Source organism: Bos grunniens, chromosome 1 (assembly GCF_055505025.1).
Source record: "Bos grunniens cultivar Pamir isolate PY7600 chromosome 1, Bosgru_T2T1.0, whole genome shotgun sequence".
Lineage (NCBI taxonomy): Eukaryota > Metazoa > Chordata > Mammalia > Artiodactyla > Bovidae > Bos > Bos grunniens.
In genome coordinates, this window is record NC_141165.1 from 128,192,182 (window position 1) to 128,216,211 (window position 24,030).

The following is a 24,030-nucleotide window of genomic DNA, read 5'->3' on the forward strand; positions in this document are numbered from 1 at the left end:
TCCATCAACTGTTAGACTTTATTGTTGAAAAATCAGTCAAGCTAGCTCTTTCTTTTCAATTTTCCATATAACATGTGCTATTTTGAAGTTGTAAATTAATGATATAAAGTCTTATTTCATTTAAAAAATCTTTTATCTGAATCTGAACTCAAGCAAGCACAAATTCAGGAAGTGTACTCATCTCTCCCCTTTCTCCCTCCGAAAAGATTTTGGGAGCAGAGTTTAGTCCAGAAAAACCATATTTTTCACCCACTGGATTGTCTCTCAAGTTTGAGTTATTTAGATTTACTATAAGACTCTTGGGCTTCCCTTGTGGCTCAGCTGGTAAAGAATCTGCCTGCAATGCGGGAGACCCCGGTTCCATTCCTGGGTTGGGAAGATCCCCTAGAGAAGAGAAACGCTACCCACTCCAGTATTCTGGCTTGGAGAATTCAATGGACTGTATAGTCCATGGGGTTGCAAAGAGTTGAACAGGACTGAGCGACTTTCACTTTCATAATACACTTAGTTGGTTATTATAACAATTTAGAAATAACAAATCAAAGGCAAAGAGAGGTGGCTACTCTCAGCGAGTATATTTCTTAGGAAAACCTAAACTTCTGTAGCAGAAATCCCTTCAATTCAAGAGTCTAAAGAATCGAGAACTTTATTTCCCTTCTCTGTAATGATTACAGTAAAATGATCCAGATTTGGTGGGAAGCATTGTTTTACATATCATTCAGAGATCCAGGCTCTACTTTTATTGCTAAAAAAAAAAAAAAAAAGGAAAGAATTGGATAATTAAAAGTTTCCATGTCAACCATCAACATTATAAAAATTGATGAATAGGAATGTCTAATATAAAACACTAATAGAAATGAAGAAATAGAACTTTTGGTAACAAAAATATTAAAGTCATTCAAGAATGAGTAAATAATCCATTGTTAGGTATAGGATTTTATTTTGTTGTACCTTCAAGCTGATAAGTTAACCTGGTACTGTTTCATGGATTCTGGTAGAAAACACAGGACCCCTGAATCAGAAACTTGCACTAGTTCCCCTCGTTTGCAGTAGTTCCCCTTGTCTTCCAAGTCTTATAGGGATGATGCTGTGTGGTCTATATTGATGCTATGCACACAGTTAGTTTGCCTCATAGCTGAGGAGTGTTTACCTTCTGTTATAGAAGGCTTAAGGAAGCCTGTCCATTGTGTTCATGGAAAACATTATCTCATTCCTCAGGGTTGCATGCCACAAACCATTTTCTGAGAAATGGCCTCTCTAGTCAATAGGACCTTATATAGTTAGTATATCCAGCAAAATACGTAGGAGTGAGGAAGACCCATAGAAGGAATCTTCCTTCCAGCTTCTATTACTCAGTAGCCTCCAAAGACATTCATGTGTACTGTAAGATAAGTAATTTTCTGAAGAATGTGGAAATTATATTCAGCATAAGGACATTTTATATGTTCTTTGCTTGAAGTTTTAAATATTCTCTCTGCCAGCAGATACCTTGAAAAATAATAATTGATTCATGATCAACCTTTGGGGGGATTGTAGAGTCATTTGCAAAAAAGAGAAAAGATAGGTGGATGGATCAGGCAGGGTGCTATTCATGGAAAACCAATTTTTGGTATTTCATTTCCCATAGCCTGTCCTGGATTGATGAGTGAGCAAAATGCCTTTTCTCACATATAACACTGTGTGTATTATACTAGAAATGTACATGACTTAAGGAACACATTTTGGAAGATAAAATACTCCTTTACACTGTTGATCTTATTCATTTATGTTTTTGAGATAATTATTTGAATAATAGCAGTACTTAGCTGTGATAGGCTTTAATAAGTGGGAGGCATAACTAAAGAGATAAAATTGAACTCATGTAAGTTAGACATGTCTTTTTACCACTCACCTGTCCCCTCCATCTTAAATCATGATTTATTCTTTTTCTGTGTCGGAGGGAAGTGCCATGAAAGCCTGTTAAGCAAAAGGAAGTGAGTGTCAGAAGCTCTGCTCAGCTTTTAGTTCTACCACTTGGTAACTTTGGGACTCTGGCTGCTCATTTAATCTCACTTAATATTTGGGTTATAAAGATTCACTGGAATCAAGTGAGGTATGACTGTGAAAGTCCTTTCTAAACTATAAAGCATTCTACAAATATTTAATTACCAGTAATTATGCATACTTGAGCTTTTCTCAATTAAAGGAGACTGAGGAATATGTTTTTGCTCAATGCTTAGGGTGTGCTGGTCACTCAGCGTTTAGATTAGTTCCTGATCTGAACATTTTTTGTTACACGCTGCCTGCTTTTGGAAGGCTTAATTAATTTAAAAAGAAAGCTTTAAAAAACTATATTCTAGTCACTCGGAAACTCTGTTCATGTAGCTCACTTCGCTGTCTAACCATGCTGATAAATTCAAAGTCCTATATTCAGTACTAAGTCTAAACTGGTGGATTCTGTAAAAATTGCCTTTGCATTTTTATTGTTATTTTTTGTACTGATAGCATTAGTGATACTATTGGCAAATATAGAAATAAGTGGTTAAAAAGGAAAATGTTTGGTTTCATATGGTAAAGCATACTTGGAATAAGGTGTACAAGAAGTAAAAAGTAAAAAATATTTGAAAGGTAGTGTTTGTCTACATAATGCAGTTATTAATCAAAACCCATTTTTCTCATTTAGCCTCTTGAAAATGTTATCATTAATTGCTATGAAAAGAAAAAGGAAAAGAGAGTGATACAACTCATCACCTTTTTTTTTTTAACATAGTAAGATTCGTTCCTTCTGTTGATTGATTTATTCACAGTAGCTTGCAATAATATTCATGTCTTTTTGCTATCTACTCTATGCTTACTTTAATTAACTACTATAATGGTTGGTTGGCAATGATGGAAATTGCCAGAGAATCATAAAATATTCAAGCTGGAAATGACGTTAAGGATCATATACCACGGCAGACGAGGAGAGCAGGGTTCATAGAATTTTAACATCCTTAAGGTCACACATCTGGATGGCAGTGTAGATTCTTAAGCTCATTCCTCCATTCCTTCCTTGCCACAGTATTCATAGGCTGTCATGCATTAGCTTAGAGTTTTGGAAGTATTTTAAGGCAATAACATCTTGTTCTCTTTTTAGCTTGTTATCAGGAGTAAAAGTGGAGAAATCTTGTACCGTATTTCACCATGGGCGAAGTATGTGACTCGTGAAGGCAGTAATGTGAACTATGATTGGATACAGTGGGATCCAGAATACTCGTATAAAGTGAGAACAACACATCTTTAAATAAATGCTTGCCCAATATTCCTAGGAAAATTAACTTTTACTTTTATAACTTTTATAGTCATGTTCAACTTCTCTGTTCACCATCGATTTAATATTTTACATCATAGTGCACCTGTTTGCTATACATAGATCAGAGCCCATCATCTGTAGCCAATAAAATGTAGAAGTGAGTTTTTATTTGAGCGTGTGTTTCTGAAATAGGGGTAGGGCAGAACAGTAAATCTCTGTGTACTACCTGATAAGGAATACTGATTTTTAAACATTTTAAATAAAATTTCAATTAATCAAAGACTCCAGTGGTGTAATATTTCTCACTGTTTGGGTCTGAAGCAGAATCAGGGTCCTTAGGAACAATGAGGATGTCTCATGAATGTATGTTTTTTCATGAATGTATTAATTGAAGTAATTAAAAAGTAATAATTAATTTATTTTAATTGGAGGCTAATTACTTTACAATATTGTATTGGTTTTTGCCATACATTGACATGAATCAGCCATGGGTATACATGTGTTCCCATCCTGAACACCACCCCCACCTCCCTCCTCATCCCATCCTTCAGGGTCATCCCAGTGCACTGGCCTGAGCGCTCTGTCTCATCCATCAAAACTGGGCTGGCGATCTGTTTCACATTAATTGAAGTAATTTTTTAAGGCTGTCTTACTGACAAGAGTTATAAGTATCTTTGAGCTCAATTTTCTGTCCTTTAAGTTATTGAAGCTTGTTGATAAATGCTTTGCATTTAATCATTATATATGCATTTCACAGTTCTTATGTTTTCTCTAAGGCTTAGGTTCAAAATATATCTTCACTCAGTGATAAGCCATAAGTCATTGCATGACTTCTCTTTTAAAATAGGTCTATTACCATGATCCTAACAAGGATTTTTTTTTTCCCAAAAGAAAATTTAATGGAGGTAGACAGTGCCTTTTGTATGTGAAAGTAGTTTCAAAGTGTTTGAGTTAATTCATTTCATTTAATATGCTTAATCGGTTAGTGTCATATCTGCATTTTTGGTCTAATTCTATATGTAATTTTAATATTCTGTAGTTTAAACATTCCAAACCAAAGAAGCCAAAAGGTCTACGAATTTATGAATCTCACGTGGGAATTTCTTCCTATGAAGGAAAAATAGCTTCTTATAAACATTTTACATGCAATGTACTACCAAGAATCAAAGACCTTGGTAAGTAATAACTGTGATTTTTATTCAGACAAAATTTTAATGAGTCTGTTCTCTTATTAGAAAAGCTAATTACAAGTGTCTTTTTTGTGTTAAGAGATTAAATATGTAATAGAAATGCATTTTATTTTAGGCTTCTCAAATTGCCTTGTAATAGTGATAGCATAGAAAAGAGAAATGGAATAAAGATAGAACATAAGAATTCAAGATATTATTCCAATTTCAATTTTAAGTAATGTGAATTGATGGCTTCCAAAATTGTAGATAAATACATAAGCATAATTACTTTTCTGCAGAAGAGAATTTTTTATCAATTTAAGTGGTCATTGATTATAGCCTGTTCGGATTAGTCTGTTAGGGAAAAGATCTTACATTGGTAAGTAACTGGAACTCATTTTGTTTCAGAGTCACTGTAGATATGGCTTCTGTAGTATGACTTATCTGCCAGATATTTATGGCGCATCTTTCTGTGTGAGACACATTGTTCTAGATGTTTGTATATTGTAGTCTAATGACAGACCCTGTCTCATGGGAACAAACAAGAGAGTGAATAGTATAGTGTCAGATTATTGATTGGGAATGCTCTGTTATCTTCTTTTTATAGGTTTTTTTCTCATCATTTCACAGTATATTAGCACCTGCTCCAGTAGCTAGGCAGAAAGATAAACTACATTTAATTAGTCTGTTTCTAATAGGCAGTCCACATTTTGGCTAGAGGAAAGTCTCTCATGATGAAGGTTTCATTTATATAGGCATTTTGATTACCTGAGATGGTGAGGTCAGGTTCCAGAAAGCATAATTAATTAAATGTATGGAGAAGTTAATGTGAATTATATTTAATAGATATTATATTAAGGTTGTTATATTTGAGATGTTCTCTCATCTCATACTGTAATACATTGTTTATGACCTATATCTTACAGAACTTTCAGCAGAACAGACATTTTCTTTTTCTTTGTGCTTAAATTTCATAGTCCAGGACTCTCGCCATAAATAATTTTGTTGTTGTTCAGTCACTAAGTCATGTCCAACTCTTTGTGACCCTATGGACTACAGCATGCCAGACTTCCCTGTCCTTCACCATCTCCTGGAGTTTGTTAAATAAGTTTAGGAATGGTTAATGACATAAAATGAATAATAAAATATACAAGTTGATATTTGCTCATAAGATTAATACTTATTACATAATGGAGAAATAAAAAACACACTCTATATTTTGTTATTAAGTATTATACTTGACATATTATTGAGCAATAGTTTACACACATATTTAAACTGAGAGAGTTAATTTGTTTCTTTTTTAACAGCAAAGCCAAAGGTAATAACATTTCAACAGATTCTGAATCATGGAGTTTATGTTGTCCTTTAAACTTATGAATCCCTACTTCTGAATGTGAATTTATACTTGTTCCAGCGTTAATTATGTACTAAAATATGTGCACAAGAAATTATACTAAAATGAATTAGATTTTGAGAACAGAATAGGAATATTTTCTATGTACATGTACACTGCAGAAGACAGTCAAATCATATTTGAAAATTTTACCAAATTTTTCTTTGAAGAAAAATAATTTTTTAGTTTTTTAAGAAGACCAAAATTTACTCTACTCTGATTATTTGCTTACATTAAAAACACATTAATAAGTATTTTTAAGTATTAAGAACTTTTAAAAATACATATGTATCTTTTTGAGCCAGTTCATTTAGAGTTAAAGCAAAACATTTTCAGATAGATTAAGGAAAGATGTATGTGTGTGTACTTGTGTGTGTGTGCACACAGGTTTACACATGGATGACTGTGAGTAATTTTTTAGGTGCTAGAAACACCTAAAAATGGAAAATGGAAGTGGAAAGTGGAAGCATTAATGCTGGCTTCATAAAAGCCACCTTTTAGAAAAATTGATTTGATGGTATATCTTAGGCTAGAAATAAGAGAAATATAAAGAAAAAGGTGAAATAATGTACATGGCATGCAATCAGTTACTTTTATTTGGCTTTCATAATCTTCGAAATGAATATTACAAGTGCAACTGAAGTTTAGCATATGCAGATTGTCATCTTTAATATTCTAAAGCCAAATTAAGAGTATATTTGCATATCATTTATTACTTGTTAAAATGAAGACATTTCAAATAGCTAGACTATAACCCTCAAGAACTAACTGTCCAATTTTGTGTTAGAAGGTCAGACAAAAAAAGATGTTAAAGTAGTAGAACTTTTTAAAATGACCAGACATTAGATTGTGTGTGAAACTTAATGCCTTTTAAACAGGGGGCTATGTTTATATATTTTTTATTACTTTTTAAAATATGTGGCCTTTAATCTCTATTTGACCTTTGCTTATACAGGATATAATTGCATTCAGTTGATGGCGATCATGGAACATGCTTACTATGCCAGTTTTGGTTACCAAATCACAAGCTTCTTTGCAGCTTCAAGGTAAAATGAAGGACATGATATCCATTTTCTTATGTGAACAAAAAAATTTAAAAAATGGAATGAGTTTCTGTATTTCATATGGTATCTTATGACCTACTTTAAGGTTAACAGAGTTAATAAAATCTGAGCATTTTCTTTTAAGATCATAGATTCTTCTCTCATCAAACCTTAGAGACTAGCCTGTTTTAAGATTGCTTTTCATGAAATGATTTCTGGTACAGAAAATTCAGTTAGCCTGCTGAAATTGTCATGTTTGGAGGCTAAGCTTTAGTCAGAAAATACTGACTTAGTGAAGCCCCTTGCTAGAGCTCATATCCTTTTCTAGAAAGAGACTCACTTATGTAGGAAGGTAACTGAGAAGGCCCTTGGTGGGATTTATACTGCCCATAGAACTGTCCTTCCCAGGTTGAAATCCAAGGAATATGACTCTGAGCAGAAAAACATCAGAGGGTCCTGTGCAGTTGGAGAGGTACTGATCTGAATGACCACAGGTTGCTCAAGTCCAACTTTGCCTCAGGGAGCTTACAGTGTGGTGGCATGTAAACATCAATCCCGCTGTTGTTGTTCAGTTGCTAAGTAGTGTCCGAGTCTTTGTTAACCCATGGACTATAGCACACCAGGCTTTCCTGTCCTTCACCATCTCCGGAGTTTGCTCAAACTCATGTCCATTGATTCAGGAATGCCATCCAACCATCTCATCCTCTGTGGTGCCCTTTTCCTTCTCCTTCAATCTTTCCCAGCAAAGGGTCTTTTCCAGTGAGTCAACTTTTCACATCAGGTGGCTGAAGTATTAGAGCTATAGCATTAGTCCTTCCAATGAATATTCAGGACTGATTTCCTTTAGGATTAACTAGTTTGATCTTCTTGCTCTGCAAGGGACTCTCAAGAATCTCCTTGAGCACCACAGTTCAAAAGCATAAATTCTTCAGCACTCTTCCTTCTTTATGGTCCAACTCTCACATCTGTCCATGACTACTGGAAAAGCCATAGCTTTGAGTATAGTCCTTGTGAGCAAAGTGATATCTCTGCTTTTTAATACACTGTCTAGGTTTATCACAGCTTTTCTTCCAAGGAGCAAGTGTCTTTTAATTTCATGGCTGCAGTCACTATCTGCAGTGATTTTAGAGCCCAAGAAAATAAGGTCTGTCACTGTTTCCATTTTTTCCCCATCTGTTTGCCATGAAGTGATGGGACCAGATGCCATGATCTTGGACAAAAATCTAGTAATCATATATATATATTATGATTTCCACTTGTAATAAAATCTGAGAAGATGGGAAATTGTTCTGATAGCATAGAACCAGTGGTTTGACCACTGTAGATTAGATCTAAACTGGTGTTGCAACTGAGATTTAAAACATGATTAAGAGATAAACAGTTTTCAATCTTAAAAAGGGGGGCTTATCTAGGGGGGGAAGGTGAAGTGGGAGTACATAGACAGCATTCCAGACATAGAGAAAAGATACTGATCCCTTTACTTGTTTCTCTTTATAGGATTTCTCCTTGAACGAGTTATCTGTCCTTATTGTCTCTAATTCCTCCACTTCTCTTCTTTCTTGAGCTCATTCCAAGTAGGCACTCCACCTCTTTGCTGAAATTGCTCTTATCTGAGGTACTGATGGCCTCCACATATTAAGTCAATCATCAGTTCTTAGCTTACTTGACCTGTCAGCAGCATTTGGCACAATTGATTACTCACACCTTCTTTCAACTTTTTTTCTTTTCTTGGCTTTCAGAATATTAAACTTTCCTTTGGTTTTTCTCACATCTTTTGTTGCTTCTTCTTTATTTCCTTTGTCCTTTCTGACCACTAAAGATGGGCCCTCCTAGTGTGCAGCCCTTGGTTCCATTCCCTTCTGTATTTAAATGAAGTATCTTTAGGGTCTCATGAAGACTCATTCATTCTTACGGCTTAAATACACTTTATATGCCAACTGCCAAATTGAACTCCCCAGTCCTTACCTCTGTTGTGAACTTCAAACAGTGTCTATTTGAGGTTGGAATATCTAATATGTATCTCATACTTAACGTGTTCTGGACTATATTTCTGTTCTTATCTTCTAACCTTCTTCTCCTGTTATTTTCCTTAATTCAATAAATGACATTTCTGTCTTTCAGTTACTTAAGCCAACTACATTATACTTGACTTTTCCCTGTATGGTCTGCACTACACTCTATCAGAAAACTAGCCACCTGTAACTTCAAAATATATTCAAATCTTTCTGCTTCTCCTGTTCCCACTGCTACCACTCTGTCCAAGTTGCCACTTCTTACCTGAGTCATTTCATTAGCTCTGTAATGGGTCACTCTGTATTTTCTTTTCTCCCTTTCCTGGCTTTCTCCTCCACACATGGACTACTTTCTTCAAAGTACCCAACATCATCTGTTTAAGATGAAAATCAGATCATGTCACTTTCATGTCACTCAAAACTCTCTAACAATTTTCAGCTCTCTTTTGAAATAAAAGCCAAATGTCATTGGTTCATAAGGCCTCATGTTATCTGGATTGATCATTACACTCCAGCCACACTAGTGGTTTGCTCTTCTTCAGATGCTCATTTCTGTCTCCAATGCCTGTTTATTTCTGAACACTCTTCCTTTAGATATTTGCATGCCTTGTTCCCTACTTCTTTCTTATCTTCGATCAATATTGCCTGTGTCATAAAACTTTCACTGATGACCTTATTTAAAATAGCAAACCTTCCCTTCCCACTAGTGGCCTGGCTTCATTTTTCTTTTGAGCAGTCACTGCTATCTGATATTCCACATATTTTGCTTATTTATTTCCTATCACCTAACTAGAAAACAAATCCCATAAGGCCAGTGATGTTTATTTTGTTCACTGGTGAATCACAGAGCATAGAAAAATTAATGGCACACAGTAGACTGCTTAATAAGTATTTGTAGAATGAATGAATGAATGAATAAAACTTTAGGGATGTTTATTCATTGAACACGGAGAAGGCAATGGCACCCCACTCCAGTACTCTTGCCTGGAAAATCCCGTGGATGGAGAAGCCTGGTGGGCTGCAGTCCATGGGGTCGCTAGAGTCGGACACGACTGAGCAACTTTACTTTCACTTTTCACTTTCATGCATTGGAGAAGGAAATGGCAACCCACTGCGGTGTTCTTGCCTGGAGAATCCCAGGGATGGGGGAGCCTGGTGGGCTGCCGTCTCTGGGGTCGCACAGAGTCAGACACGACTGAAGAGACTTAGCAGCATTCATTGAACATGCTTTTCAGTGAGTGGCAAAAGAGGCCAGGTAGCTAGGATAAGAAGAGTAATGGGTAGAGTGTCATAAATCTAAAGCTTTTGTATGTGTTAAGTCACTTCAGTTGTGTCCAACTCTTTGCAACCCCATGGACTGTAGCCCACCAGGCTACTCTGTCCATGGGATTCTCCAGGCAAGAATACTGGAGTGGGTAGCCGTTTCCTCCTCCAAGGGATCTTCCCGACCCAAAGTTAAAACCCACATCTCTTATGTCTCCAGCATTGGCATGTTGGTTCTTTACCACTAGTGCCATCTTGCAAGCCCCTAAAGCTTTTGGAAAGAACAAAATTAGATAGTGCAGTAGGTCATGATGAAGAGAGACAGAAATCAATTCATCACAAGCATGATTACTTATTTAAAAGGCAAAAGTTGATACTATGATGTGAAGTGAAAGTTGCTCAGTTTTGTCTGACTCTTTGCGACCCCATGGGCCATACAGTCCATGGAAGTCTCTAGGCCAGAGTACTGGAGTGGGTAGCCTCTCCCTTCTCCAGTGAATCTTCCCAACCCAGGAATTGAACCGGGGTCTCCTGCACTGCAGGCGGATTCTTTACCAGCTGAACCATCAGGGAAGCCCTGATGCTATGATTGACTGCAATACTGAGACTTTACAAAGGTTCAAAAAAGCCTTCCTCTAGGTAGTGAGTTTTGTTTCCTATTTCACAGACTGGAAAACCATTTTTAACACAAATCCATGTACATGTGAACTGCCCATCTTTCCTACTTGGGTGGTGACAGGGCCCACTGGTACTTGGGGTGTTCCAGTCTGGGAATAAGTAAGTGCAGGAGAGATGGCCTCAATTAAGCCACTAAGGATATTCAAAGAAATATTCTAAGAACTCCACAACCCCAACCATGCATACACAAAGGGATGGCCAGGTATGTAGACAGGAATGACCATGCCTCTTAAACCAATTAGCCTTGGCAATGGAAATCAGAAGCTCTGAGTATGGAAAAGGGGAATTTTACTATCTGCCTACTCAAAATGTGAATTTTTATTGGGTTATAAATTTACAGTTATTAGATTATTTTTTATTAAATGCTTATAAAAATGCCTGATAGGAAATATTAAGCAACTTTGACCTGTGTCTAATATATCATACTACATTTGCATATTTGAAGTATCTAGTACTGTTCTGGTAAAACAATTGATTGTCAATAAAGAATTGGTTGTTTCCTTTAAATATGATGTGATCTTGTTTTTACTGTCTCTTTTACCTTCAGCCGTTATGGAACTCCTGAAGAGCTGAAAGAACTGGTTGATACAGCCCATTCCATGGGTATTACAGTGCTCTTAGATGTGGTACACAGCCATGCCTCAAAAAATTCAGAAGATGGACTAAATATGTTTGACGGGACTGAATCCTGTTACTTTCATTATGGACCTAGAGGGACTCATCTTCTATGGGATAGTCGGTTATTTGCCTACGCCAGGTATGTACATATAATATGGAAATGTCTTATTTGTTCAAAAAATAATTCAAGGAGTTTTACCAAATTCATTGTATGTGTAGTCTGTCACTGGTATTTAGTTTCTTAACTTTTAAAAACATTTTATGAGAAATGTTTATCATACACTGAATCTACCTTGTTTTGATTAGCACATGTATTAGTGGTAAGTTGCACTAACTTTCAGTTTTACAAATCACATGCTATTTAACATATATTGGTTATATTGCCACTTTAAAGTTTAATGTGAATTTTCTTTATTATCTAAAGAACACTGTATCAGTTTGAATTAAACATAGAAAATTGCCTTTTAATTGAAAAATACACATTGTTTTAAGTAGACTACTAAAAATACTTTATGTTTTGCCATCTAAATATTACTGATGTTTTTGATTGCAGCAGGATCTTAATAGTATCATGTTTTTAATAGCAGTTAAACTCTATGAACAACTAACATTAGTATGTAATACGTCAGGTATGGTGCCAGGTGTTTTAGATATATTAGCCACTCCAGTACTCTTGCCTGGAAAATCCCGTGGACAGAGGAGCCTGGTGGGCTCCCGTCTATGGGGTTGCTCAGAGGTGGACACGATTGAGCGACTTCACTTTCACTTTTCACTTTCATGCATTGGAGAAGGAAATGGCAACCCACTCCAGTGTTCTTGCCTGGAGAATCCCAGGGATGGCAGAGCCTGGTGGGCTGCCGTCTATGGGGTCGCGCAGAGTCGGACACCACTGAAGCGACTTAGCAGCAGCAGCAGCTACATATTTTATTTATTATGCACAACAACTCTACTTATATGTAGTAAGTACTATTGTTATGACCATCTTTCAGGTAATAAACTAAGGCTTAGTGCTCAGTTTCTTAAGATTAAAACATATCTCTGACTTGCCATCTAATTAGAAGGGTTTTTAAGTGATTAAATCTAAATTCCAAAATATGGTAAAAGTTTTTAAACTTAGAAATACTATCAATTTGTATCCATCTTTTATCATAAGTGAAAATATAATTAAAATATGTTTTCAGGTATATTAAAAGTGGCAGGGTGTCAAGTAATGTATAACTAACTTTTAAATAATATTTCTGAAAGAATTTAATGAATTTTCTGTTGGATGTTACACCACAAATAAATAACCACACATATGGAAAACCAAAAGGGTAGAAAACTGCTTCAGCAAATACTTGGATAAAATGAAAAATTCTAATTTTTGAACATAAATTAGATGACTTTACATGGAAGAAGTTGTTTTGCTTCACTCTTAATACCAGGCGTTATTTTGTATTTTGTAGCCGTATAGGAATCACTCATGTCAGATGAAGAAGCATAATATATGAGAAAAGACACAAGAGGCAGAAGCAGGTGGCAGGGTTCCAGGCCTAGTTTCACTCTGGTACAAATTAATCATTCTAGATCTCAGGTTTTTCATTATAAAAGGAGGCAGAGTTTTGGGACTAATACAATTCCCTCTGTAAAGGGAATTGTATTTGTGTCATCTTATTGAACATTGTTTTTTATATTACAGATTTATAATAAGTAAAAAAAGGACTGAACCTATGTTAATTCTATGATACAACTCTTAATTTCATTATTGAGTAAATGTTTTAAAAGTAGAATGTGAACGAGAAATACAACTAATGAAGCTTTCTGTTTCATATTTGGATGAATAAGTGTTGACTCTATCCTGTAGAACTGTGTCTTATCAGAGAAGTACACTAAATTTTTAAGTTTTTATGTTTTGAAACAATTTTGGTGTGGAACTGAATCTTGAAAAGAAATACATTCAGTAGGTGGATTTCTATGTTATGATACTTTATTTTATTAAAATATGTATTATACTGTATTTTTTCTGTATCTTGAGCTCTCAAAGTCCATTTAAAGTTATCCGGTTTTTTAAGGAAAAGGAATTATACATAACTGTCTTTAAAACTTTTCTGGTATTGAAATTAAGACATATTTAAACCTTAATTTAATACTTATTTTCTTCTTCATTGAATTAACTATTATCTTTATCAAGTGCTTACTTTTGGTAAATATAATATATGATTTTAGTTTGTTATTTTTTTTCTTATGATTTTTTTTTTGGTTTTGTTATGTCATGTAGGCTTAGACTTTTGTAAATATAGTTCCATTCAAAATATATTTCTATAATTCAAATATTTTGTTTATTTCAAATGTTAAATCCTCTAATTTTTATAGTATTAGTATTTTCTATATAGATTTATGCTTTTAGTTACAACATCATTAAACAACATAGATAAATCCTACAAGCCAAATTTTTAAAAAGCTAAATACAAATTCACACAAATAATTCTATAATATTTCAGTTCAGTTCAGTCGCTCAGTCGTGTCCAACTCTTTGGGATCCCATGAATCGCAGCATGCTAGGCCTCCCTGTCCATCACCAACTCCCAGAGTTCACTTAGACTCACGTCCATCGAGCTAGTGATGCCATCCAGCCATCTCATCCTCTGTCATCCCGTCCTCCTCCTGCCCCCAATCCCTCCCAGCATCAGAGTCTTTTCCAGTGAGTCAACTCTTCGCATGAGGTGGCCAAAGTACTGGAGTTTCAGCTTTAGCGTCATTCCTTCCAAAGAAATCCCAGGGCTGATCTCCTTCAGAATGGACTGGTTGGATCTCCTTGCAGCCCAAGGGACTCTCAAGAGTCTTCTCCAACACCACAGTTCAAAAGCATCAATTCTTCGGTGCTCAGGTTTCTTCATGGTCCAACTCTCACATCCATACATGACCACAGGAAAAACCATAACCTTGACTAGACGGACCTTTGTTGGCAAAGTAAGTCTCTGCTTTTGAATATGCTATGTAGGTTGTTCATAACTTTCCTTCCAAGGAGTAAGCGTCTTTTAATTTCATGGCTGTAGTCACCATCTGCAGTGATTTTGGAGCCCCCCAAAATAAAGTCTGCCACTGTTTCCACTGTTTCCCCATCTATTTCCCATGAAGTGATGGGACCAGATGCCATGATCTTCGTTTTCTGAATGTTGAGCTTTAAGCCAACTTTTTCACTCTCCACTTTCACTATCATCAAGAGGCTTTTTAGTTCCTCTTCACTTTCTGCCATAAGGGTGGTGTCATCTGCATATCTGAGGTGGTTGATATTTCTCCCGGCAATCTTAATTCCAGCTTGTGCTTCTTCCAGCCCATCATTTCTCATGATGTAATATTTAGGTTTGTCAATTTATAACATGCTAAAGATTCCAGGATTCTTATCTTTGAATTATTTTCTCAATGCATGCATGCTAAGTTGCTTCAGTCATGTTCGACTCTTTGTGACCCTGTGGACTATAGCCCGCCAGGCTGCTCTGTCCTTTGGATTCTCCAGGCAAGAATATTGGAGTAGGTTTCCATGCTCTCCTACAGGGTATCTTCCTGACCCAGAGATCAAACCCACATCTCTTATGTCTCTTGTATAGTTTTACATTCTTTTCCTTCTATTCTGACTAGTTGGAAAGTGTTAGTCACTCAGTCATGTTGGACTCTTGCAAACCAATGGACTGTAGCCCGCCAGGCTCCTCTGTCCAGGGAATTCTGCAGGCAAGGATACTGGAGTGGGTTGCCATTCCCTTCTCCAGGGGATCTTCCCAGCTCAGGGTTCAAACCCTGGTCCCCTGCATTGCAGGCAGATTCTTTATTGTCCAAGCCACCAGGGAAGCCCCATCTCATTAGTTATAGCATATGTAATATAACATTGTTTTGGTGTCATGTGAAAACTGTTTTAATAATCAGCATTCATGATTAAAGTCCTTTGCTCTTTTGGTTGTTTACTTCTGCTTAACAAGCCTGCCCACAATGCAGTGACTCCAGATAAGGGCAGTTGATTATTTTACTTTTAGATCTGCAGTTGGGGCATAGGTCAGTGTGACATCCCTCCTCTTTTCCTTGTTATGGTCTAGGTCTGGAAACAGACACAGCATCACTTCTGCTGCAAGTTATTGTCCAAACAGTTACAGATTTGGGGGAGTGTATCCTTTCATTTCACTGTTAGAAGTATCAGAATTTTATGGTAAAATTTCACAAATTTCCACATCTAACACATTTTATCCATACACAGTAAATATGCCATTTCACAAATTCAAAAGAGATATATTAAAATAACTGTCTATGTGAAAATATTATTGTTTTTCTCAGCTATATGTAGAGAGTTTGTCTGAAATAGTTAATTTTCAAAAAAAATACAATCAATATAAAAGTAATAATGTCATTTTTGTTAATTAGAAAATATAAAAAGGCATAGGAAATCCAGAATATTAATGATTATTATTTATAAATGCAAATAACATTGTTTGTATGTGGCTGTACTTAATGAGTATTCTTTTCATGAATGTAGGGAAGGGAAAGTCGCTCAGTCGTGTCCAACTCTCTGTGATACCATGGACTATACAGTCCATGGAATTGTCCAGGCCGGAATACTGGAGTGGGTAGCCATTCCCTTCTCCAGGGGATCTTCCCAACCCAGAGTTCAAACCCAGGTCTCTTGTATTGCAGGTGGACTCTTTACCCACTGAGCCATGACAGAAGCCCAAGAATATTGGAGTGGGTAGCCTATCCCTTTTCCAGAGTATCTTCCTGACCCATGAATCAAACCAGGGTCTCCTGCATTGCAGGCAGATTCTTTACCAGCTGAGCTACATGTTTCATCCATATGATCACAGGAAAACGCAAACTTTTGCTATTACTATATACTTAGGATAGCGACTTGTTTATAATTTTTAGTTTGTTTATTATCCAGATGAAATCAGCAATTATATTTATACTTCATGTTTTAAAAGACAGGGCATTTTTCACCCCTTATCTGTGAGTATATGGAGATAATATACTCCATATATCAATGTGTTAATAAATATTATACTCCATTAAAAAGTAGATATAAAAAGGGTTAATGGTTAACCTATGATCCTAATAAGCCTCTTTTTTGAAAACTTGGAATAATTTTTGAGAAATTGGAATAATTTTTGAAATTATCATATTTACTGTTTGGAAAAGTTGATCTTATGTCGAATCAGTTTCTACAGAGATATGTTGCTGATGCTCATTTCATCCTGTCTATATGTCACAACCTGTCACCACTTATAATTTCTGATTCAAGTGCCATCATCAGAGTTACCAGAATTAAATCTCTCACTCTGAGTAATACCAGAGATCCTGACTGTGCTATTTCATTACCTGCTATGAATAAATTTCCAATCAGGAGCTGCCCATGTTTTAATTTTCTGTCTACTCGGCTGAACTGCCTTCTAGCTCTGCTAAATTGCTAATGACAGTTCATAACAGAGACTGGCTTGTTCTTTCTTTAGTTGGTAAAGAGAACTTCTTGATAAATCTGTCCCCTATAAGTTTCAGAAGTTTCTGGAATGAGAAATAATGGATATCATTTAATGGTTTCAGTTTTAAATTCTATTTTTTGCATATGTGTCTGGCACTATGTAAATGCACTTGATAAAATTTCGAAGACAACTGCACATTTGTGGAGCTTAAACAATTATTATATCTTAACCTTTACGAAAGCACTAGATGAAAATAGTTTCTTTCTTGAGTATTTCCTTCAAAGATAAGATATGAATCTCAAAGGAGATAGCATAGTAGAGCTAATGCTCTTTTTTTTTTTCCCCTAGAACCTTACATTTAGGTACAAAAGTAATGTAATCATATTTCTGTCAGCATGAGTTTGTAATGTGACAACTATTAGGCAGGAAGACGCTCTACTCTTATCTTGAGTTATTAAAGTTCCTTTCAGAAATAAAAGTGAATCTAGTTTGATCTTTTAGGGTCCTAACTACATAGAATAAAATAGCCTTTAGTATAGACACTATAGTATTATTTGGTCTTTTACTTCTTTCTAGGTCCTTTCCACAAGTTAGAATGTGGAAGGAAATTTGTGGGGACCATCTCTGCCGAGAGTGGATATTTGGATCTTAAATATTCTGTGATATCTTATGTGGTGTTTCTTTTTTAATTTGTTAATATAGTGAATTGCATTTATTATGTCCAACTCTTTTGCAACCCCATGGACTGTAGCTTGCCAGGCTACTCTGTCTATAGGATTTCCCATGGAAGAATAGTGGAATGGGTTGCCATTTCCTTCTCCAGGGGATCTTCCTGACCCAGGGATCGAACCTGCATCTCCTGGATGCATCTTTTGCATGATAGGCATATTCTTTACCGCTGAGCCACCAGGGAAGCCCATTTTTATATTACATCATGACTAAATCAGTTATTAATGATAAATCTTAATTTAAGAATTACTTTGCATTGATATATTAATTAGTCTTCCCTGGTAGCTCAGACAGTAAAGAGTCTGCCTGCAATGTGGGTGACCCAGGTTCAATCCCTGGGTTGGGAAGATCCCCTGGAGAAGGAAATGAATGGCAACCCATTCCAGTACTCTTGCCTGGAAAATTCCATGGACAGAGGAGCCTGGTAGGCTACAGTTTGCGGGATCGCAAAGAGTCGGACACGACTGAGTGACTTCACTTTGTACTTTGTACTTTGATGTATTAGTTAATGAGTATATGACATCATGATGACTAGCAGGATATTTAAAAGCTATGCATCCAGGACATGAATGCAAATCTCTATTTTTTTTTTAAGAAAACTTTAAAGTCATATGCTATTCTGTGATTTCTTTTTGAAAAGCAAAGAACAAAAAGCCACAGACCATCAAGTGAAATGATTGCTCTTTTTTAGTAATAAAAGTGGCCACAATAACACAGAAAAACAGCATGAAGAAGGTAAATGTGTTCAACTACTGTTAAAAACAGGTATCTGAAAAAGTTTTAGCTTCATATAGGATACATTGATATATATGCTTGAAATTTCTGCACATATGCTTATCAGAAGTTAGGGAATAAACAAATATAAAAAATAACTCCCTTCAGGGTATAGGTGACATTTTAACAACTAATTTGAAATAGCTGCTTTCAAAGAAAGTTTAGCTATGGGGAAATCATTTGGGGCAAAATAGCAAGAAAAAATTTCCATCTTTGTGCTTTTATTACCACACATAATTTCAGTCATAAAGAAAGTTTGATGTGCATACACATGTATCTTAGAGCATTTTTTGCCAAGCTTCTAAAATTGTCCCAATTTTAGTTTATCTTAAACCCATTGGTTATAATTATAAATATAAATGAATCACCTTGTGGTTAATTGGCAAAACCACTTGACTAACTTCAGGGAAAATGAGATATATAACTCATATTTCATGAAAGATGGTAGATAGTGGAATGAGTTGGAAGAAATAAGTTTTATAATTTAATAAAGATAGCCATTGATTTTCTTTTGTTTATATCTATGTAATATCACATAGATATATCTATTTTAGTGAGCTATTATAGCCAGGATAAGCATTAAAATCACATATCAAAGTGGTTTTAAGTTTAACCAGATATTGACTATTTTATCTTTATTTTATAATTAGTTTCTTTTTGTGTATTTATTAACACATTACTAATGTGGCATATATTTATGCTGAAAAGTAAATACATACATGGAGGAGTGTGCTGAAAAGTTACTACTGATAAAGCATACAGTCAAAAAAGTTTACACGTTTTTCTAAATTGCTTAGGTAAATTAAGGTTAACATCAAAGTTTTTTTTTAAGCAAAATAAACTTTTTTCTGATCAATTTATACATAAATTTATTGAATGAGTTTTTAAATAGAGTTCATAAGTATATACCCTATGTCCTATCTTTAAGGAGACAATAGTTTTCATATATTTTATTAATATTTAGCACAAAACCCTTAAAGAAAGTATAAGTTTAATTTCTTAGGATAGGTTTCAGAACATTTAGTATTTTTTAAAATTGAAGTAGTACAATATTGTTTTAGACAAATACCTGTCCTGTTCAGTATAAAAAGCAAATCACAAATGATTTAAAGACAATTTTGGACATCAATTTAGCAAACAGCTAGCTATTCCAAAGGTAATCAGGCAATTAAAAGTAAACAATAACTTATGCAGCCTATTCATTAAGAATATTAAAATTTCACAGAATTATTTTTTAATAATGCTGGATGTCTCAAAAAATTCTTTCTGTTTTCTTCTTTTATAGTATTTTTCTCTTCTTTTTAGTAACTCTTCCTTATTTCACCTTGATTAAGGAAACTGGTTAAATGTACTATTTCAAAGAAGGTAGAGTCAGATTCAAAATGCAGACAGACTAATTCTCTTTTGTACAAGAGATTAAGAAAGTTGCTATATCAATCTAATCTGTCTGGATTTGAGTTTGAATGGTAGAAATATAACTTCTCTCACAGGGTTTATGAGATTATTCAGCTTTGCAGAAAGGTTTCTATTGATGCAGAGCACAGCACTGGAGTAAGGATTTACAGTCTTTGTATAAACTTTGTGCTTGGTATTATCTGCCTCATTTATTCCCACAAGTCTAAAATTTAAGTACACAGGGATATCCTGAAAATATCTTGAGTATTTAGGTCTTACTCATAACACCCACCTTCTTAAATGCAAACTCACTCTAACATAGGACTGTTCTTGGTAATTTACCTTAAATTTGAAAATATCGAGCATGGCTCTAGAAGCAGCTTTTTAAACTTCAGATATGGGTACATGCTTGTGAAAATGGTCTGAAAGTCCCTATTCAATGGTTGTTCATTTAAGTCTGGGAATTTTCTCAAGCCAATGATAATATCTCGGTTTTTCTTATGACCTTTTTAAACAAGCAGGTGCAATGTGAAAAAAAAAATCAATTTTTCTGTTTTCATCTGTGTGTACCAAAACAACTTGTTTAAGCATGTCTCTTTTCCAGGTTATGGACTAGCAGTTTTGAAGTTATGAAGAGGTATTTCATGGTTTCCTAGCTGAATGATTTCCTTAGTGTAATGCTGCTGATAAATAACCCATGTTATAGCAAGCCAGTTATTTTCAGAAAGTATAGGTATCTCTTAAAATTTTGGAAGGACACATATTTATCAGCAACATAAAAATTATTTATTTTTTGAGGGTCTCCCCTACTGCCATTCATTTGGATCAGTGATCAGATGTATTTTTCTCTAACTTCTGGATTTCCCATCCACATTTTGTGATGGTGAGATATCTCTATTTGGTCTTCATTCTATCTTCTTTTTCTTTCACTGTTAGTAAGACAAGCCATCAGCATCAGGATTTCTTTCATTGTCTCTTTCCAGCTTAAAATATCTCTCCAAGATTAGACCTTTTCTCGAGGAGCATTTCAAACTTCTATCTGCTAGAAGAATTAGTAAAACTCAAGGGAAGTTATAGTTGACATTTTCTGTTAATTCTTTTGGAAACAAAACGGCGTAACAGCCAACTTTTCTAAGAGATATGCCTATTCTTAGCATTGTGTAGAGATGGCAAATGAGGCCAACTAACTCTCTAATGGGTCACCTTGTCTCTGTAAGCAATGATGATCATGATGATTATGAAAGTGAAAAGAAAGTGTTAGTCATTCAGTCATGTCTGACTCTTTGTGACCCCATGAACTGTAGTCTGCCAGTCTCCTCTGTCCATGGAATTCTCCAGGCAAGAATACTAGAGTCCACATACCATGAACCTACTTAAAGTGTGCAGTTCCAGTGCCTTGAGTCTAGCCACAGAACTGTGCGACCATGACCATAATCAATTCTAGAAAAATTTTATTACCCCTAAAAAAAACCCTCTACCTGTTAGTGTGTGTGTATGTGTGCTCAGTAGCATCTGACTCTTTACAACTCTATGGACAGACTGTGGTCAGCCTGGCTTCTTCATCTGTGAGATTTCCCAGGCAAAAGTACTGGAGTGGGTAGCCATTTCCTTCTCCAGGGGATCTTCCCAACCCAGGGATCATACCTGGGTCTCCTGCAGTGCAGGTGGATCTTTACAACTGAGCCAGCAGGGAAGTGCATGATGATTAGAGTGGTAGCCTTTATGAAGGGTCATTCAATTTAAAGGCATTAGGTGCCTTGCGTACCTTACTGAACTTTGTTCTCTAACCACCTGATATACAGTGTCTCCTCCCATCTTTTGCCATTTCCTATCTTCTGTCCCTGCCTCATTTTTCTCTGTTTCACTTACCACCATTTTGCATTTGAAAAAGATAGTAATAACTTGTTAATTTTTTGAGTTTAGTGATATATTTGTTATATATTAAATGTGGAAGTAAAGTTAATAATTTATTGTTTCCTATAGATTACAATTTAAGTAAAGCACTATCTGTCTCTTAAACTTTTCAACATCAAATTTTCTTACCATGAAAGTGACACTGCAGAGTAACAGTTTGGTAGGGTTATCTATTCTTTGGACTTCCCTGGTGGCTCAGACAGTAAAGAATCTGCCTGCAACGTGGGAGACCTGGGTTCAATTCCTGGGTCAGGAAGATCCCCTGGAGGAGGAAATGACAACCCACTCCAGTATTCTTGCCTGGAGAATCCCCATTAACGGAGGAGCCTGGCAGGCTACGTCCATGGGGTCGCAAAGAGGCAGACACGACTGAGCAACAGCACAGCACACCTACTCTTTAGAACTCTGTTCACTGAAGAAAGCTGTCAATGATACTTCCAGCCACAATGATGATGTTAATAATAAATACTAATTGTAGTATAGATAAAAAAGATTTGACATCAGTGATTTTAGAATTAAATGACCTTTATCTCTCTGATCTCAAAGCAGGCTGTTTAACACTTGAATCTGAGTTTCATATATGAAGAGCTCATAATAATAATAATAATATTTATGTGTCACAGAGTAGTTGTTTAAACTATATAAAATAACATCATTGGAAATGCATGAAGTACTATATGTAGAATATTATGAAGAGTTTAGAGTTGTACTTTCAGATGTTTACTAAAGGTGAAAGCAGGTCTCAAGTCACAAACCAGCCATACCTCAGTCACTGCTGAGGGAAGCAGAGCAGGTGGCAGTCTTGGCAACCCGGAACAAATAGGTCCTGTCTGAAGGAGCTGCCGTTCCAAGCTCCTGATAATGATTACCATGTGAGAATGTGACCCGTGAAGCCACATCTTCCAGTTCTTTGAGTAAAGTCAGAAGCCCACATTTTATATGAAATATTCCCTTTTTTTTTTTCATTTCACAAAATGGGAATGAATTTTAGATGTGAATTTCCTTTTTATTTTTTAAATTTAAATTTATTTATTTTAATTAGAGGCTAATTTCTTGTCTGCAGTTACTTTATATTTTTGAAGTTATTGTGCAGACTAAGCGAACAAAAGTTTGGGATTGATAACAATCTCTGGGCCACCAGGGCTATCTGTGGACTCTGAGATGGGCTTTAGGTTGAGAGAGTTTCAGATTCTATAAAACCTCTAAAATTAAGTAGTAAATTAGATACTGAGTCAGATATGATAATAAGACATCCCAGTTTGAACACAACATTGTAATTCAACTTTCTTTGCATTAGCAGTCATAATTTTATCGACCTAAACTTGTGTGATACTGTCACTCAGCAGAATTATGTTAGCATCTCTTTCATTTTAAGCAGCCAATGAATCAATAAAATAAGTGCCTTTTAAGATCAAGTTAAATAAATCAAAATTCACATTCACTGAAGAAATGGATAGAGTTAAGATTCAGTTGCTTTTTTATTTTAATTGCATCTAGGTTTTAAGTAATTTCTTTAAAAATATATAAATGTAGTTATTGACTTTTGGAGGAATTATACAGAATGGGTAGAGGCCTGCTGGGTTCAAATACTATTTCCACCACTTAGCATGTAACCAAAACCAGGTTAGTTAACATTTCTAAGTTTAATTTCCTTATCTATAAAATAAGATTCTAATTGTATCTCCTTTGTGTGACTGTAAAGATTTAGTGACAGACTAAATGCTAACAGAGTTTTGCTAAGAGAACGCACTGGTCATAGCAATACCCTCTTCCAACAATGCCAGTGATGAACCTACACATGGACATCAACAGATGGTCAGTACCAAAATCAGACTGATTATATTCTTTGCAACTGAAGATGGAGAAACTGTATATAAAAGGCAAAAATAAGAATGGGAGCTAACTGTGGCTTAGATTATGAACTCCTTATTGCAAAATTCAGACTTAAATTGAAGAAAGTAGGGAAAACCACTAGGCTATTCAGGCATGACCTAAATCAAATCCCTTCTGATTATACTGTGGAAGTGACAAATAGATTCAAGGAATTAGATCTGATAGAGTGCCTGAGGAACTATGGACAGAGTTTTATAATATTGTATAGGAGGAGGTGATCAAGACCATCCTCAAGAAAAAGAAATGCAAAAAAGCAAAGTGGTTGTCCGAGGAGGCCTTAACAAATAGCTGAGAAAAAAGAGAAGTGAAAGGCAAAGGAGAAAAGGAAAGACATACCCATCTGAATGCAGAGTTCCAAAGAATAGCAAAGAGAAATAAAAAAGCCTTCCTAAGTGATCAATGCAAAGAAATAAGAGGAAAACAATAGAATGGGAAAG

At 35.5% G+C, this 24,030-nt stretch overlaps 1 protein-coding gene across 1 annotated transcript in view; it reads left to right on the top strand.

Moving 5' to 3' along the window:
• The window catches only part of GBE1 (1,4-alpha-glucan branching enzyme 1), a 318,366-nt gene that overhangs the window by 155,331 nt on the left and 139,005 nt on the right, over positions 1–24,030 (top strand). Inside the window, exons 4-7 of the mRNA XM_086321961.1 lie at positions 3,116–3,241; positions 4,311–4,446; positions 6,792–6,882; positions 11,380–11,589. Coding sequence (XP_086178087.1) covers positions 3,116–3,241; positions 4,311–4,446; positions 6,792–6,882; positions 11,380–11,589 — 563 coding nt within the window. The remainder of the gene's footprint in view (positions 1–3,115; positions 3,242–4,310; positions 4,447–6,791; positions 6,883–11,379; positions 11,590–24,030) is intronic.